Genomic DNA, 17,190 nt, shown 5'->3' with positions numbered 1-17,190 from the left:
GAAACAGACAAAAATACAATCATATTTGAAAAACGTAACATCCTTCTCCCAGTAACTGACAGAATTAGACCCCTCTATCAGTAAGATAAAGATGATGAGCACAATACTAGCAACCAACCTGAACACTATATCCAATAACTGTAGAAAATAAGTTCTTTTCAAAAGCACATGGAACATTCACCAAGATGTATCACACTGTGGGAAATTAAAAAGAAAAATATATCCAGAGTATGTTCACTCATCACAAGAGTAAAAAAGTGAAAGTCGCTCGTGTCCGACTCTTTGCAACCCCATGGACTATACAGTCCATGGAATTCTCCAGGTCAGAATACTGGAGTGGATAGCCTGTCCCTTCTCCAGGGGATCTTCCCAACCCAGGGATCGAACCCAGGTCTCCCGTATCGCAGGTGGATTCTTTACCAGATGAGCCACAAGGGAAGCCCAAGAATACTAGAGTGGGTATAGCCTATCCCTTCTCCAGGGGATCTTCCCAACCTAGGGATCAAACCAGGGTCTCCTGCATTGCAGGTGGATTCTTTACCAACTGAACTATCAGGGAAGCCCTCTACAGGAGTAAACTAGAAATCAATAGCAAAAATACTTCTGGAAAATTCTCAAATATTTGTAAAATAACAACACACTTCCAAATAACTCACAGATCAAAGTAGAAATCACAGGGGAAATTAGAAAATATTTTGAATTGAATGATATCAAAATGTGTGGGACATAAAATGACTTTAAATACTCATTTTAGAGGAAAAAAAGATTTAAAATAAGGATCTAAGTATCTTAAAATAGTCAATAAATAACCTAAAATAAATAATAAAAGATTAAGCTCAAAGTAAGTAAAAAGAGGGAAATAAAGAGCAGAAATCAACGAAACAGAAAACAAACAACAATTTAAAAAGTTTCTTTTACAACATTGATCAAATTGATAAACTCTTGGAGTCATTAAAAAGAAAAAAGAATACAAATTACTAATATCAGGAATGTTATTTGGAATATGTTACCTTGATACAAACCACTAACAGAGTCCTACCAAAGACTTGCATTTAGAAAATCCATTACATTAACCTCAATGGGGTTGAAAAATCAGCAAGGGATGGCATGACTGGGACTACACTTTGGTAGGAGGATTAACAAGCTGACTATATGGGAAAATTAGCAGGCAACAGACTAGGGGAGGAAAACCAGTTTACATGACACATGTTTCATCTTCCTGCCTCTAAATGAACCCCCTTAACACTCTGGCGGTTGTCATTTGGTCAAGCCATGAGGCAATTAGTGCAGCACACACGAGGGTAGAGTTATTACACTAGCTCTTCCTAGCTTACGCTCCACGTGGTTAGTGATCTCCTTCAGTCTCCATTCCCTCCTTCTCCTATGGGTCTTCCAGTATTGAAGAATCTGGAACATGAAACATTTCTCAGACTCCTTTGCTGCTTGGGACCTGACAATTGGCAACACTCACAATATTTAGAAGATGAAAACATGGCGGGGGCCACCCCCTGCTGCAAGGCCTGCTGCCAGGCAAGATATAGGACAGGACAGGCGGTTGCAATGGACAGACACGTGACTCTGCCGTGAAGCCACCATCTGTGTGGGTGTCGAGAGGCAGTCGTGGTGATGGCAGCAGCCTGGGCTTCCAGGCTTCTGGATTACTGCTGCAGTTGTGTGCTCTTAAAGCCCAGAGTTCAAAGGGTGGCCCCCTGACTCTTGTTCCTCTAGTTCTTTTATTTCTTAAACGGCTAATTACCTACATTAAATCCTCTTCTGCTTAAATTACTCAGAGTGGTCTCAGTTTTCTGCACTGAACCCTGACACAGCTGCATCCCCAGTTTACAGATGACAGAGTTTAACACTGACTTGTTTTCATCCCTTTCTACAATCATAGAAGGGATGCAAAACACACAAATCTCCCCCATTTGTGAACAAAGAAACCAAGGCTCAGAAAACTTAAAAACTGGCAACAGTAGTGAGCCCCCCAACACTGGAGAGGTTCAAACACACCAGATGTAACTTGGCAGAGGCATTTTTAAAAGATCTCTAAGCTTCAGATCGGGAATTAAAAGGGATGCCTTTCAAAGTCTCTTCTAAAAATTTCCAATTTCTCAGTCTACCCCATCAATGGCCATACAAACAGCCTAACCTGGATCTCTCCAGAACCAGACATGCCTCCCTAGAATTTTCCAAAGAAGAATAAAATCCCTGTAGATTAGATTCAACACACAAACAAGAAAAAAAAAAAAAAAGAGGGGCAAGGGAAAGAGTAGAGGGAGAAGGAAGAAGAGAAAAATCAAAGGGATGGGAGTCCCCTCTACATTAAATTTTCGCAGGTTACTGGAAAACTTACAGTAAATAAGCTTCAGCATCCTGCAATTTGGAAAGAGGAAGTACCCAAGCCTCTTCAGGGCTGGTCTTTCCAATCTCAGGCTATACTGGGGTTTTCCCAGGTCAGAAGATGATTTTGAGAAGCTGAGAAATGCTAACGATCCTCTTCTAGGAAAAGTCTTTAGAATACACACAGACATATGTGTGTGACCACAGGGCTATATGGAACCCCCAGAGCCCATTCTCAGGGGCCCAGCTCTCCACATGCTCCCCTGGGTAGGCTCATCTCCCTCAACGGACCCCCTGCTTGCTGCTTTTCCTTTCCCAAGCATAAAAGAAAAAAGGTGAGGTACGCAAACCTCTATCAGGTATGCAGAAGGAATCTTATACTCAAGTTCATCCAGCATCAATTCACCAGTTGTTCCTAAGCATGAATGGCAGTCTGATGATTTACATTATGCTAGGTACACAATGAACATTTATCAATTGACATAGAGCTTTAGGGGTATGCGGTCGTACAGAGTCGGACACGACTGACGCGACTTAGCAGCAGCAGCAGCAGCCTTTATTTAACTTATATGCAGAGAACATCATGAGAAACACTGGGCTGGAAGAAGCACAAGCTGGAATCAAGATTGCCAGGAGAAATATCAATAACCTCAGATATGCAGATGACACCACCTTAATGGCAGAAAGTGAAGAGGAACTAAAAAGCCTCTTGATGAGAGTGAAAGAGGAGAGTGAAAAAGTTGGCTTAAAGCTCAACATTCAGAAAACTAAGATCAAGGCATCTGGTCCCATCACTTCATGGGAAATAGATGGGGAAACAGTGGAAACAGTGTCAGACTTTATTTTGGGGGGCTCCAAAATCACTGCAGATGGTGACTGCAGCCATGAAATTAAAAGACGCTTACTCCTTGGAAGAAAGGTTATGACCAACCTAGATAGCATATTCAAAAGCAGAGACATTACTTTGCCAACAAAGGTCCGTCTAGTCAAGGCTATGGTTTTTCCAGTGGTCATGTATGGATGTGAGAGTTGGACTGTGAAGAAAGCTGAGCACCGAAGAATTGATGCTTTTGAACTGTGGTGTTGGAAAAGACTCTTGAGAGTCCCTTGGACTGCAAGGAGATCCAACCAGTCCATTCTGAAGGAGATCAGTCCTGAGTGTTCTTTGGAGGGAATGATGCTGAAGCTGAAACTCCAGTACTTTGGCCACCTCATGCAAAGAGTTGACTCATTGGAAAAGACTCTGATGCTGGGAGGGATTGGGGGCAGGAGGAGAAGGGGATGACAGAGGAGGAGATGGCTGGATGGCGTCACTGACTTGATGGACGTGAGTCTGAGTGAACTCCGGGAGTTGGTGATGGACAGGGAGGCCTGGCGTGCTGCGATTTATGGGGTCGCAAGGAGTCAGACACGACTGAGCGACTGAACTGGACTGAACTGACTGAGCCTTTATTTAAAAGAAAAAACAGCAAATGAAATAAGTCAACAATGTCCTAGGATTCTGAGGAATAATGCTATGAAAGCTGAAGAAAATTCATAATAACAGAGTATCTTATTATAGAGAACAGTTTCATTACTATGGTTACAAAATACTGCCATTATTTCTGAGAATGCCACTGGAGGAGTTCAATGAGCAGGGAGACAGGAACAAAAGAATGAACTCTTCCCCAGTTTTGGTAAGCCACACACACTAAGGATCAGAACATTAGGCGACTCAGCCCTCGGTTAAATTACTGAGATACAAAGCACTGGAAAATAAATCTCATAAAGACCTCATGGGCTTTGTTTCAAAGAGCAGTTGGCCAGTTTATAAAAAATGATACTTAAACAAACATTAGCCTGATTTTCCATCTTTCCTAGTTATCTTTGCATAACTAAGATTTAAGGGGTTGTGTGTATGCATTTTTCCCACTTTTGTTTTGACTAGACAGTTTTCACAAGGGGGAAAATGCTGTCTAATCATTATACACTGTAACCTTACTTCAAACCCACAAATTGTTTCAAAGTTTACTCTGTGATAAAAACCTACCCTAAGTTTTTCCATAACAGCTGCTTTCCTTAAACATCAGCTCAACTTTAATTTCACAAGGCAAACTACACAAGAAAAGCCAAAAGTAAAGTCTTGTTTCCTTCAAAATTCAAACAGATGTTTTGTGTAATCAAAACAATCCACTATTTGAAACTCCTGTACACACACTGTACTGACTTCCAGGTTATGTGCTAAAATCTTTAAAACACTAACTAGAAAATAAGAGGATGTCCCCACTGGAAATGTTTTAACATTCATTTTAATGAGGGTTGCAAAGGTTCACTTTGGACTACCGGAAAAACCCGATCGTTAAGGACAATCAAGGTGTTTTAGATGAGTACTTGATTCACATTGCTCTCAGCGCCCAATCTCAGCCATAAATCCAACTAACAACAGCAATATGCAATGAAAATTCACTTACAATGCTGCTTGACTTAGGACAAGGAAAGAACACACGATCTTTATCTATAATTACCATTATAATTAAAGACACAGAAAGCAGCTTAGTCAAAGGATAAAATGGAATTGTGTCCAATGGCTAGCTCTGCTGACGTACCACATTGTACAAGGACTTCCTTTTTAATGTCAAATTATCATAGATGAACAGGCCACATATCACTCGTCCTGCTCTCAAATACAAGTAGACGATGCCTTCCTTACTGCTCTGTCCTTTCTAAGGTTTCTACATGTTGATTTACATGGGAAACTGAAACACTTCTGAGTCTCACATTTAACACACTTGCAGATACTAAATATCTTTGGGAAATCTACAGGTGATATTGACAGAGAAAACAGAGGTGGGAAGCGAGCACTGGGCAAGATGTTTTTCCCGTTTACCTCATTACCAGAGAGATGATTTGGGGGCTGCCTTCTACTCCCAACAGATCGGCCCAATCCCAGCAAACTAAGCCCACTCAGACTTGCCTCAGCCCTAAGCCATTTGTCAGCTCTCCAGGTCAGCGCTAAAGCTGCCCAAGAAAACAAATCTGAATGAGCAACTTTCACGTTGACTTTCCACCTACAACGGTGATCTTCACTCTCTTTACTGTTTAAGGTCAGTGACAGACTTCTTTCCAACAACCTGAACTTGGCTAACTACACAGAGACATCTCCAAACCACTCTTTCTGTATTAGTAACAGTTTCAGTTCAGTTCAGTTCAGTTGCTCAGTCGTGTCTGACTCTTTGCGACCCCATGAATCGCAGCATGCCAGGCCTCCCTGTCCATCACCACCTCCCAGAGTTCACTCAGACTCACGTCCATTGAGTCGGCGATGCCATCCAGCCATCTCCTCCTCTGTCGTCCCCTTCTCCTCCTGCCCCTAATCCCTCCCAGCATCAGAGTCTTTTCCAATGAGTCAACTTTTTGCATGAGGTGGCCAAAGTACTGGAGCTTCAGCTTTAGCATCATTCCCTCCAAAGAACACCCAGGACTGATCTCCTTCAGAATGGATTTGTTGGATCTCCTTGCAGTCCAAGGGACTCTCAAGAGTCTTCTCCAACACCACAATTCAAGAGCATCAATTCTTCGGTGCTCAGCTTTCTTCACAGTCCAACTCTCACATCAATACATGACCACTGGAAAAACCATAGCCTTGACTAGACGGACCTTTGTTGGCAAAGTAATGTCTCTGCTTTTGAATATGCTATCTAGGTTGGTCATAACCTTTCTTCCAAGGAGTAAGCGTCTTTTAATTTCATGGCTGCAGTCACCATCTGCAGTGATTTTGGAGCCCCCCAAAATAAAGTCTGACACTGTTTCCACTGTTTCCCCATCTATTTCCCATGAAGTGATGGGACCAGATGCCATGATCTTCGTTTTCTGAATGTTGAGCTTTAAGTCAACTTTTCCACTCTCCACTTTCACTTTCATCAAGAGGCTTTTTAGTTCCTCTTCTAACTTCATCAAACCACCACCTTTGTCAGTAAGGTAGAGCAATAATATAGCCATTTTACTGCATCTGGACTGCATTTTATAAAATGAATAGAAAAAACTGCCAACACTAGTGATAAGCACAGGACTCAAACTTAATGCAACTAAAACAGAGTCCTTCAAACAGCAAGAAAACGGATCCAAACACCATCTAGACAGATGGTATCTGCATAAGTAGCTGTAAAGAAAAAGACCAAAGTTAAAGATGATATTAAAAATGGCTGAACCAGGGGGCTTTCCTGGCGGTCCAGTGGTTAAGACTTCACCTTCCAATGCAGGAAGGTGCAATGGACGGTTCGAAGGGTGCAGGTTCGATCACTAATCAGGGAGCTAACATCCCACATGCCTTGCTGTGGCCAAAAAACCCAAAACATACACAACAGAAGCAATATGACAACAAATTCAACGAAGACAATTTTAAAAAAAAGAGGAAGAAAATGGTTGCACCATGTTGTCAATGGTATCTAAAAAGGGTGAAATTGGGATTTTCTTCATTATTTTTAGTCCTTTGGGAATTGAAACAGCCATCCATACACACTCCTATTAATACATAAGCCTGTTAGCTGACTTTCACATATTTACATTTACTTAATACCTCTGGAAAAATGTCCATAGTTGAAGGTAGAGGCCTACTACACTATTCCTGGGTATAAGCATAAAAAGTGTGGCTGCAAATGAGTGGCTGGTGCATTTAAAAAACTGCCTTGGTCACCCTGTAATTCAGCAAAGAGTTGAATCAAACATAGTACCTACAACATAATCCCAACTCTACAAAGTAAAATTATATGTTAAATCTGAGTCAAAATATCAAATACAGTTCTGTCTGGGTGAGGATATGTATTTCATAAATACCCCCTCACTGTTCAAAAGAGCATCAGTCGTGAAAAGCATCAACTTTTGCACTTGGATCCCTTCCAGGTGTGGAAGCAACACGTGATACAATGTGGACCTAACGTTTCCAATCACTATAAACAAAGAGCTGTAGAGAAAAAGAGTTGTGTAACCAAAAACACACAACAGGGGGTTCAGCTAGTCTACAGAACGTGCTCTGTCTAGGAGGAAAGAGGAAATGCACCCACACAGTAACCAGGGAACAACTCCAGGGTGTCAGACGACCATGTTCTAGGTGGTATAGACAGGTTTGGGGTGCAAGTTCTGAGGGAACTCGAAAAGTAAGGGAAAGGTCATTTCTGAGGAAAAGGCTTCTTGAGCTTGGCCTTCAATGCAGAGATTTGAGTTTTACAGAGAAAAAGGAGAGACACCTCAGGGAAATCAGTATCTTTATCTGGTACCTAATTTACTCTTCAAAGAAGTCTTCATGGATTGATTGTGTGTGCTTATCTGTTTTAAGCTACAATCTAGAGGTGAAAAGATGCCCTGATGAGGAGGATCGACCAATTCCAGTCAACACTCAACAGAGGCCACCCTCTAAGAACCTCCTGTGGGGACTTCAGTTATCTCTAACTCCCATGACCCCAGGTTTTGTTAACCAGCGGAATGATGAGAATTGGTGAAAACTGCAAGAACTCTCGATACACAGCTGCTACTGCTGCTAAGTCACTTCAGCCGTGTCCGACTCTGTGCGACCCCATAGATGGCAGCCCTCCAGGCTCCCCTGTCCCTGGGATTCTCCAGGCAAGAATACTGGAGTGGGTTGCCATTTCCTTCTCCAATGCATGAAAGTGAAAAGTGAAAGTGAAGTCACTCAGTTATGTCTGACTCTTCATGACCCCATGGACTGCAGCCTACCAGGCTCCTCCATCCATGGGATTTTCCAGGCAAGAGTACTGGAGTGGGGTGCACAGCAACTCTGCCCAAATTCCTGCATGAAGAACTTGAGCAAACTTTAACAGGGCTTCTAGCAGCCTAAGGCTGCATTGCCTGGGATAACCCAGCTGCCTTCTGAGTCCTTGTGCAGAAAGGTTCAGGGCTGGGAAAAGATATTTATATAGTTAAGATAAGCCCTGACCTCCTTTTCTTAAGAGCATTATACAATCAAGAGTCCTTCCTCTGCTCCTGTGGACAGCAACAGGCAGACACATCTCCTAACAAGTGTGGAATGTCTTTCTCAAGGACTTGAACTCCTTTCCTTTAAAATGAAGTCCTCTGGAAAGATAGGGCCTATCTCCCAGTCTCGGTGGAAGAACAGAATCTAACTTGCTAGCTAGGAGACCCTGCTGGCCTCATCCCCCCACCCATACGAACAAACACGTCTCACTTCCCTAACTCTGCTTGGGCCCCCACTCACTCCTCCCTTTAAAACTCCCAGGTACCTGTAAATCAGAACGCAGCTCAGCTCTTTCCGTCAATGAGTGATTACCGAATAAAATCTGTTTTCATTGCTTTAACTAACGTCCAGCTTTATCTATCTTTGACAATGGGGAGTCTCTGGGTGACTTTTGACAATTAACATAACAGACATTAGAAACAGACTTTTGTTGGGGAAAATCTCAGGAATCAAGTATATGATCTGGTTGGAAATACCTTGGCATTCCTGCCCTTATATGAACTGGTTATAAAGACAAAGTGAGTCTTCTGCCTGAGAGGGGCACCATGGGTTTGATCTATCCAAGAGGTCCCATGCTTCGGCAGTCCTGGGCAAGTTCTTCCTTCTAGAAGGTTATCTGCCTCAGGTGAACATGCAAGCTGCATGTTGGTTCACCAAGAAGGACAAAGAGCTGCAACTTCGAGAAGCCACAGGTCAGGCTGCGTACCTGTTCTGTGCCTGCCTGTGGATAACTGTCTGCGCCAGTGGCAGAATGTGGTCTGAGACTCACTGTCTATAACCTGGACGGCTGTGAGGAAGAAGCTGAACCTCGCCAGACTCCTGACAACTGCCAATAACCACCAAGACGGCCGCATGACGATGTATTTAACACGGCCTTAGGGTCACTATGAAAGTGAAAGTCGCTCAGTCGTGTCCGACTCTTTGAGACCCCATGGACTCTTTGAGTCCATGGAATTCTCCAGGCCAGAATGCTGGAATGGGTAGCCTTTCCCTTCTCCAGGGGATCTTCCCAACCCAGGGATCGAACCCAGGTGTCCCACACTGCAGACAGATTAAAGAAACCAGCTGAACCACACAGAAGCCTAAGAATACTGGAGTGGGTAGCCTATCCCTTCTCCAGCAGATCTTCCCAACCCAGGAATTGAACTGGGGTCTCCCACATTGCAAGTGGATTCTTTATCAACTGAGCTATCAGGGAAGCATTATAGCTCTTTACCAACTGAGCTATTAGGGCCATTATGAGCAACAACAATCAGCAGCAGTTTCTGATTTATTCATATTGTATTTAGAATAATAAGGAATAGCAGTCTCCCAGTTAAAAGATCCGACTCAAGTCAGGTGGAGCAGTGTTGAAGGCCTGGCTCCACCACCATGTAAACATGAGTCAAGCTAATTTATCTCTTGCACTTCAGTGGCCTCATCTGCAAAAGGAAGCCAAAATGAACGTTCCTCGACTGCACAGAGTTCCTGTGAAGTGTGAGAGATACAATGTAGGTAAAAACAGCACACTTGTGGACGTGAAATAAGCTTCAGCTATTGTTAGTATTATCATTAATGCTTATACCTGCCTGGATCCAGTAAAACCTGCCCAGCCTTACTCTCAAATTGCCTTGATAGTGATAGATTTTCCAATTATATATTTCACCTCTGAAAGGGCATCCTGTCATTTTTCAGTAGTGAGCCTACCTCACACTTCCAGCCCCAACTAGCCCTTAAGTTCCAGGAGAGCAAGGATGCGCTTTGTTCACTGCCCAGAGGCCTTAGCACAGTGCTGGGTACCCAGAGGCCTTAGCATAGTGCTGGGTACCCAGAAGGTATAGAGTGACCATCCTCCTGTGATTTCTGCTTCCATTAGCATCCACCAGGGTTTCCCTGGTGGCTCAGATGGTAAAGAATCTACCTACAAGGCAGGAGACATGGGTTTGATCCCTGGGTCAAGAAAGTCCCCTGGAAAAGAGAATGGCTACCCACTCCAGTATTCTTGCCTAGAGAATTCCATGGAAGAGGAGCCTGGCAGGCTACCGTCCATGGAGTCACAGAGTCAGACACGACTGAGCAACTAACACACTAGAAGCCAACAGCCCAAGCAAAATCTAAGTGTATCAGAGTCAAAGCAAAAATAAAATGACCTGGAGACTGTCCAGGTACAACTGGGTAACAGCCACCAAGATGTGGGAGGTCCCTCACTCTGTACCAAATCCTGTTCTAGAGACATAATTGCATGTAATCCTCCCAATAACCCTGGGAGATATTATCATACCCATTCAACAGCTGAGGAAAACTGAGGGTAAATAATACGCACAGTCACACCAGCCCTCAGTGTCCAAATTTCCCAATTCAAGCCCAGCCTATTTTCTGGGTTACACATTGTTTCAGTTAAGGTCCCCGAATTTCTATCTCCGACCTCAAACTTCTCCCAACTTAAAAATCCAACTGATAACTGGCCATCTCTATTTAACTTCTAATAGGCATTTCAAATGTAGCAAAGCCAGAAGAAAACGATGGGTTTTTCTTGCCAAAGATCCTTCTTCCTCACCTCAGCGAGGCACTATCATCTATTCAGTTGCCCGGGTCACAAACAGAATCTCTTATTTCCACATTCCACTTCTAACCCATGCAAAAGTCCAGCTCTACCTCTAAAATATGTCCAGAAGCCAACACCATCCCACCGTCAGCACTGCTACGCCCTAAATTAAGGTAGTACACTCTCTTCTTGGCCTACAGCAACAGCAGATTGCCAGGATTCAAGCTCTACCAGGAAGGATTCTGGTTCACTGCTGAAGCCTAGAACACTGCTCACATCCAGGAGGAGGCGGTTTAAAAGCATTCACTGAATGAACGGTTTTGACTGCTCTCACCTCCACACTAGTCCCTGACACACTCAAATCTTCATGGCGCCCAAAATGATCTGCTAAGTGTAAATCAAGCCACAGTTCTCACCTGCTCAAAATCCCCGAACAACGTTTCCCTGTAAGAGAAATAAAACCCAAATCCATCAGTGACTGACCCCACCTGGCCCTACCTGCCTCTTTACCTCATCTATGACACTCCAGCCTCCTGGACTCTTCCAACACCTCACTGTTCCTCAAACACCCTGGAAGGCTCGCTACCCAGACCCTCACATGGGTGCCTTTTCCATCAGTCTCAATTCCAAGGGCATCTTCTCACAGATTTCCCCAACAACCCTACAGAGGCCGCTTTGCCCACCAGGACCTGTTACAGTATCAGTATTGTTTACTGATTACAGTATATTATTGTTTCATTGCTCCAACGTTTATATAACGCCACCCCATCCCTGCCCCAGCGGGACCAACCACTGAGGGCAGAGATGATGTCTGTCTGGCTCACTGCCCTATCTCCAGCTCTTAGCACGTGGTAGGTGCTGTGATATTGTGATATAATCAGGAATATTTATTTGGTCTTCTACTTGGGTATGGGAGGCCCAGAAGACTTAATGCTGACAGCTGAAATGTGTAGGATGCCAGACAGGGAGGAGTGTGGTGTTGTGGGATTAGGCCCCTAGCCTGGGGGATATCTGACATCCAGGTAATGTCAGAATTAAACTGTATTGTTGTACATCCAGTTAATATCCGGGGAGCTGGGGAACTAATTGGTGTGGAGTGGGGGTGTGGGGTCCATAAACTGATGTCAGAAGTGATGTAAGTAAAAACAATGCACATGTGCTCAAAAAAGTTTTAAGGATTTCTAGACTTAGATACTTTCTGATGGTGCTGTGTGTGTGTGTGTTTTAATGTAAACTTAACAGTTTCATTCATATGAAATCATAGCTTCATCACCCGCCTCCCAGCGTTGAGACCCACCACAGTGAAGCCTCAAGCAGTCCCAAGAAAGCAGAAGTTAACTTCCCTGTGATGAACAGCCAGTATTTGGTTCTTTCCAAAGTCCTGAGAGGGGGATTTTAGAAACAAGTCATAAAACCCTGCCAAAATATCGACCATACCAATAATTCTTTTACAAGACCCACTTGAGTACTGGCAATAATTTTCTGAGCTCTAAATTACCCACTGGGAGCCACAGAAGGCCTCAAGGGGCTTTCAAGTGACTGGGGACGGGTGCCTCGAAATATTGTAACCTAATTACTATATAATGAGGGGTCACCTCAAAATGGAACTCCCTCAAAATAACCACAATGAACGATCTGCAAAGCCTTCTTGAGATCTGGAATATCTGAAAGCCGCCTTCTGAGGTCCACTTTGGTCTCCAGTGCCCTCTCTTGTCACTTTGCCTGACTGAGGGCAAGTCATTCCACCTCAAGTTAAAAACCTCCATTTCCTCATTTCTGAAAAGACCAGCTTGAATGCATGCCAAGGACAGTATTAGACCTCAAAAACCCAAGCGATAACTTCACAGGGCCACTGGAAAGAGGTCGGATTATCTACCAATCTAATCGGTGGCTATACAGAAACCCAGAGCTTAACCCCTGCATCCCGTACGGGCTGGCCTGATCATCGCAAGGCTGAATGTACCAGCAAGCAGCGACAGCCGGGCTAGACTCACTGGGAAAAACGAACCATTAAAACTCTGTAAAGAAATGCTGATAATCAACATGTCTGAGAAGGTGGGAGCGCAACGTCTGGCAGACTTTACCTACTTCTTCCTTTCTAACTCTGCAAGAAGGAATGAAAGCAGCGTTAAAGGTTAACACCTACTACCCATTCTGCCCTGACGCACTGCCAACCGGTAGAAGACGCCGATCCCAAGCGGGCACAGGCGTTTTAAGATCTCGGGAGCTTAATAGGCGAGAGTTACAAACAGGCTCGGGCAAGTTCACAGCTGAAAGGGGGATGAGAAGGCTCGAGGTTCCTAGCCAGGGGGCGCGTTCGTGTCCAGCCAGGGCTGGGTCGGGAAATTTAACAAGCAGGGCTGACTCTTCCCTGCGCCCAGACCTGAGCCCTGCGGTTTGGAAAGCAGGCTTCTCTGTTCTCAAATGAACAGAGCCAGAGCTCTGGAGCCTTGGGAGATGTCAAGCGCAATCCGCCTGAGCCAAACGAGCCGAGTTTCGTTCAGGGCATGATAGAGGAGTGGTTGCCCAAACCCATGTCTTCTGGATTCACGGGGCTGGCGGAGCCCGGTGGCCTACGGAGCTCGGCTCCACACACTCGTGCCCTGGAGAGTAGGCGACACGCTCCAGAAACAGTCGGCACCTTCCGCCCGAACCCTGCCTGCCCCGCCCTAAGCCAAGTTCCTACCTAACGCCCAACGAGAAGACCTCGGGGTCACCTCTCGGGCTGCCCCCCGTGTGCCTCTGGTCCGCCCGCCGAAGCAAAGGGTTTCCCCGACGGCTGAACGTCGCGCTCCGGCCCGGGGCACTCACCCAGGCGGCGCGGGGTCACCCGCCCCACTTTCGGCGGCGGAAGCGGGGCGCACACCCAGGGAAGCCCGCGGTGCCTCGGGCTCCTGGCCAGGTCTCCACCGATCCGTCTCCCTCTTCTCACCTGGCCCGCACAGCACCGCGCTGACATAGCGGCGGCCGACCACCACTACCCGAGCGCTCGCCGGCTTGCAGCTTCGCTCCGGCGCTCCTGGCTAGCTCCGGCCTCAAGCGTCCGTCTGCAGACCGCTCACACCTCCACGCCGCGCAGCCCCAGCTGAGCTTGGGGGACCTAGGCCTGGGTGAAAACAACCTCCGCCAAACCCCGCCCCTCCACTGCAGGCCCCGCCCCGCAGCCCCAGGCCCCGCCCCGTCAGGCCGCCACCGCCCTCAGCCCCTCCCTGTCCCCGCCCCTTCCCGGGGCACCGCCTCCGAACCCCGTCTCCCCCGCTCGCACTTCCGCTGGCGTCAAGCAGCAGGCAGTGGTTATCACTTCCCGGTGCTGCGCTGGACTGCGAAGTCCGGCCGCCAACAGGCTGGCCTGGCACTCTCGGTCCCCGGCCCTGAAGGGAGCAGCGCCCCCAATCCGCGGCTCCGGTGGAAGAGCTGGTTGCTGACTCCAATAAAGCTAGGAGCCTTTTGTGAGCGATTTCGAGTGCCCTGCACTGAACCGGCGCGATAGGGATGGCCGGGTGCTAGTCTGTGTTCGGCCTCGCGCGGAACTGGTGTATGCAGGGGATCCCTGTTTCAGAAGTCCCTTTATCTTCTTCATCTCCCAATAAAATTTCTCAAACTTTGGTAAGATCCCCTCTGCCCAAGCTACGAATCCCTGGTCACTTAGCTGTCTTGGCACGTTACCATGGCACCTTAAGGGATCCAGGGAGAACCCCTTCTGTGCTTCCCTGTTTTCCAGTCTCTCCTCCACCACCCATAGGAGAGCGCATCCTCGCCCAGGGACTTAGTTTGCATCCCTCCTTCCTCTCTGGCTTCCCAGGTGGTTCAGAGGTAATGAATCACCTGCCAATGTAGGAGACACAGGGAGCGCCGGTTCAGTCCCTGGGTGGAGGAAGACCCCCTGGAGGAGGAAATGGCAACCTATTCCAATATTCTTGCCTGGAAAAATCCCTTGAATAAAGGAGCCTGACGGGCTACGTCCATGGGGTCACAAAGAGCACGGATATTTGTTACATGCAGAAAGAGTTCTCCCTACCTAAATCTCCTCATGGCCACTTCCCCAAGCAGAGGAATTTCTGTTAGTGCAAACTTTGCACCAAATTCCTTTCATTCCTTAAAAGAAGGATTATTCTCTGTATTTTAGAAGTGGGGCGACTGAAGCTCAGGCAATTTAGATAACTTGTCCAAAGTTTATCAGTAAAACTGAAAAAGCAATACAGGGACTGGAAGGCACGTGTCTGACCCCCTGGGGCATGACGCAAATTTGACCTTCGCCTTTGGCAAAGTAGTGTCTGTCGGCAGTTGAGGAGAAGGAAACTAAGAGAAAAGTCCATGGGAACCAATGCTTGGATCATGAGCAGCACAGACTCTTCTATAATTGAGACAGGCTTCCAGAGTGCTTGTACCTGGACAACCTTGAGCAGTAGGATACAGGGAAATTATAAGTGACTAGAAATAACTGCACACATGCACAGTTGAGACAACCTTGAGCAAGAAGATACAAAAAAAGCCACAGGCTACAAGTTTTTGAGGTGCCAGGAGCTAAAGCAGGGTACTATGCATGATCCCTGTACACTGCACCACCAAAGGGGTAGACAGACATAGTAAGGTACCTGTGTGCGTGCTCAGTGGCTTCAGCCCTGTCCAACTCTGTGCATCCCTATGGACTGTAGCCCACCAAACTCCTCTGTCCATGAGATTCTCCAGGTGAGAACACTGGAGTGGGTCGCCATGCCCTTTGCCAGAGGATCTTCCTGACCCAGGGAATGGACCCACATCTCTTACATCCCCTGCATTGGCAGGTGGGTTCTTTATCACTAGTGCCACCTGGGAAGCCCATAATAAGGTACACCTTTTGCCAAACCCACTCATCCATCCCTATGGTTACACCAGTCAAGGACCCACGCAGCTTCCCTCCAAGAGCTTGCAAGGGTACCCGTTTCTTGCTTATATTCCCTGGTGATGAAACTTGTTGTTCAGTAGCCCAGTCTTGTTTGATTCTTTGTGACCCCTTGGACTGCTGCACTCCAGGATCCCTGTTCCTCACCATCTCCCAAAGTTTGCCCAAGTTCATGTCCATTGGATTGGTGATGCCATCCAGCCATCTCATCCTCTTACGCCCTTTTCTCCTTCTACCCTTAAATTTTCCCAGCACTGGGGACTTTTCCAATGAGTCAGCTGTTCGCATCAGATGACCAAAATACTGGAGCTTCAGCTTCAGTATCAGTCCTTTTAACGAGTATTCAGGGTTGATTTCCCTTAAGATTGACTGGTTTGATATCCAAGGGACTTTCAGGAGTCTTCTCCAGCACTCAGACTGGTGCAGCCACCTGCTTGGTGGCTGTCTATGACTCATCAGAAGCCAAGGATCTCACTGAGACTGTCTAGTCAGGTTCATTGTTGTTTGGGATGGTCATTCTGGCCCCACTTCTCACCCTGGGAGACAACTTGGGTGCCAGGAGTTTCTTTTCCCCTGGGAAGAGTCAGGCAGCTTCTAGGGAGGGGAAGGTGTGAAATCTACTTCAGTTTGAGCCTGCTGGGGCTATGAAGTCTCCTCACCTTTTAGGGAAATTGGAGCATGCCACTGGGTTACAGGCAGAGCTGGTAGTAGGATCCAGGCCTCTTGAATCCTGAGCTTTTTTTTTTCAAATCTATATCAAATGTGGAAGGATTCTATGATGATATTAACATCAGCTGGCAAAGAGACAATGCAACTTAATGACCAGAGAATTTGTAGACTGCCCAAGGTACCCGAAAAACATACTGGAAGCCTGAGCTTCTAAAGCTATAAAGTTTTAAATTTTAGCATCAACCAAGAACTGGCTGGATGACCTCTGAGCCTCAGTTTTATCATCTGCAAAATGGGGACTAACCATACATTAAATTAAATTGATAAAGAATCCACCTGCCAATGCAAGAGATGAGGATTCAGTCCCTGGGTGGGGAAGATCCCCTGGAGTAGGAAATGGCAATCACCTCCAGTATTCTTCGTTGGGAAATCCCATAAACAGAGGAGCCTGGCCAGCTACAGTCCATGGGGTCACAGAGTCCGACATGACTGGTATTAACAAAAACCAGTTTAAAAATGTTAAATAATCTATGCAGGCTGATTCTTACTCTCTTCTGGAAGATCTCAAAGGAATATGGCCACTGTCAACTGAAAGAAAAATACACAATGTAAAGTGAGTTCAGTTGTATTCAGGGATCTTACTGTGAATCATAGCCCAGGAGATGGCCTCTCAGATAACACCAAATTGAGAAATTGGCTTCAGAGAGAGAAGGGGAAAGCGAGGATAAATGTAAATAATAAATATATAATAAATAAATAATAAATGTTTAGCTGGGGGAAAAAACACGTGGTCAAACATAAAAAGAT

The 17,190-nt window shown here is 46.0% G+C and overlaps 1 protein-coding gene across 3 annotated transcripts in view; it reads right to left on the bottom strand.

The window, feature by feature from the left end:
- The window catches only part of SERINC5 (serine incorporator 5), a 108,572-nt gene extending 94,543 nt beyond the window's left edge, over window positions 1-14,029 (bottom strand). Inside the window, exon 1 of one of the 3 annotated variants that reach the window (XM_086323076.1) lies at window positions 13,765-14,029. In XM_086323076.1, coding sequence (XP_086179202.1) covers window positions 13,765-13,791 — 27 coding nt within the window. In that variant the 5' untranslated portion in view covers window positions 13,792-14,029. Of the gene's footprint in view, window positions 1-13,518 lie in introns of all 3 variants that reach the window. The other 2 variants (XM_086323077.1, XM_086323078.1) reach the window with 2 other exon arrangements.
- Window positions 14,030-17,190: the final 3,161 nt, after the last annotated feature.

Source organism: Bos grunniens, chromosome 10, assembly GCF_055505025.1.
Source record: "Bos grunniens cultivar Pamir isolate PY7600 chromosome 10, Bosgru_T2T1.0, whole genome shotgun sequence".
Lineage (NCBI taxonomy): Eukaryota > Metazoa > Chordata > Mammalia > Artiodactyla > Bovidae > Bos > Bos grunniens.
Note: the sequence above shows the minus strand (reverse complement) of the source record. Positions and strands in the feature narration are given on the sequence as shown.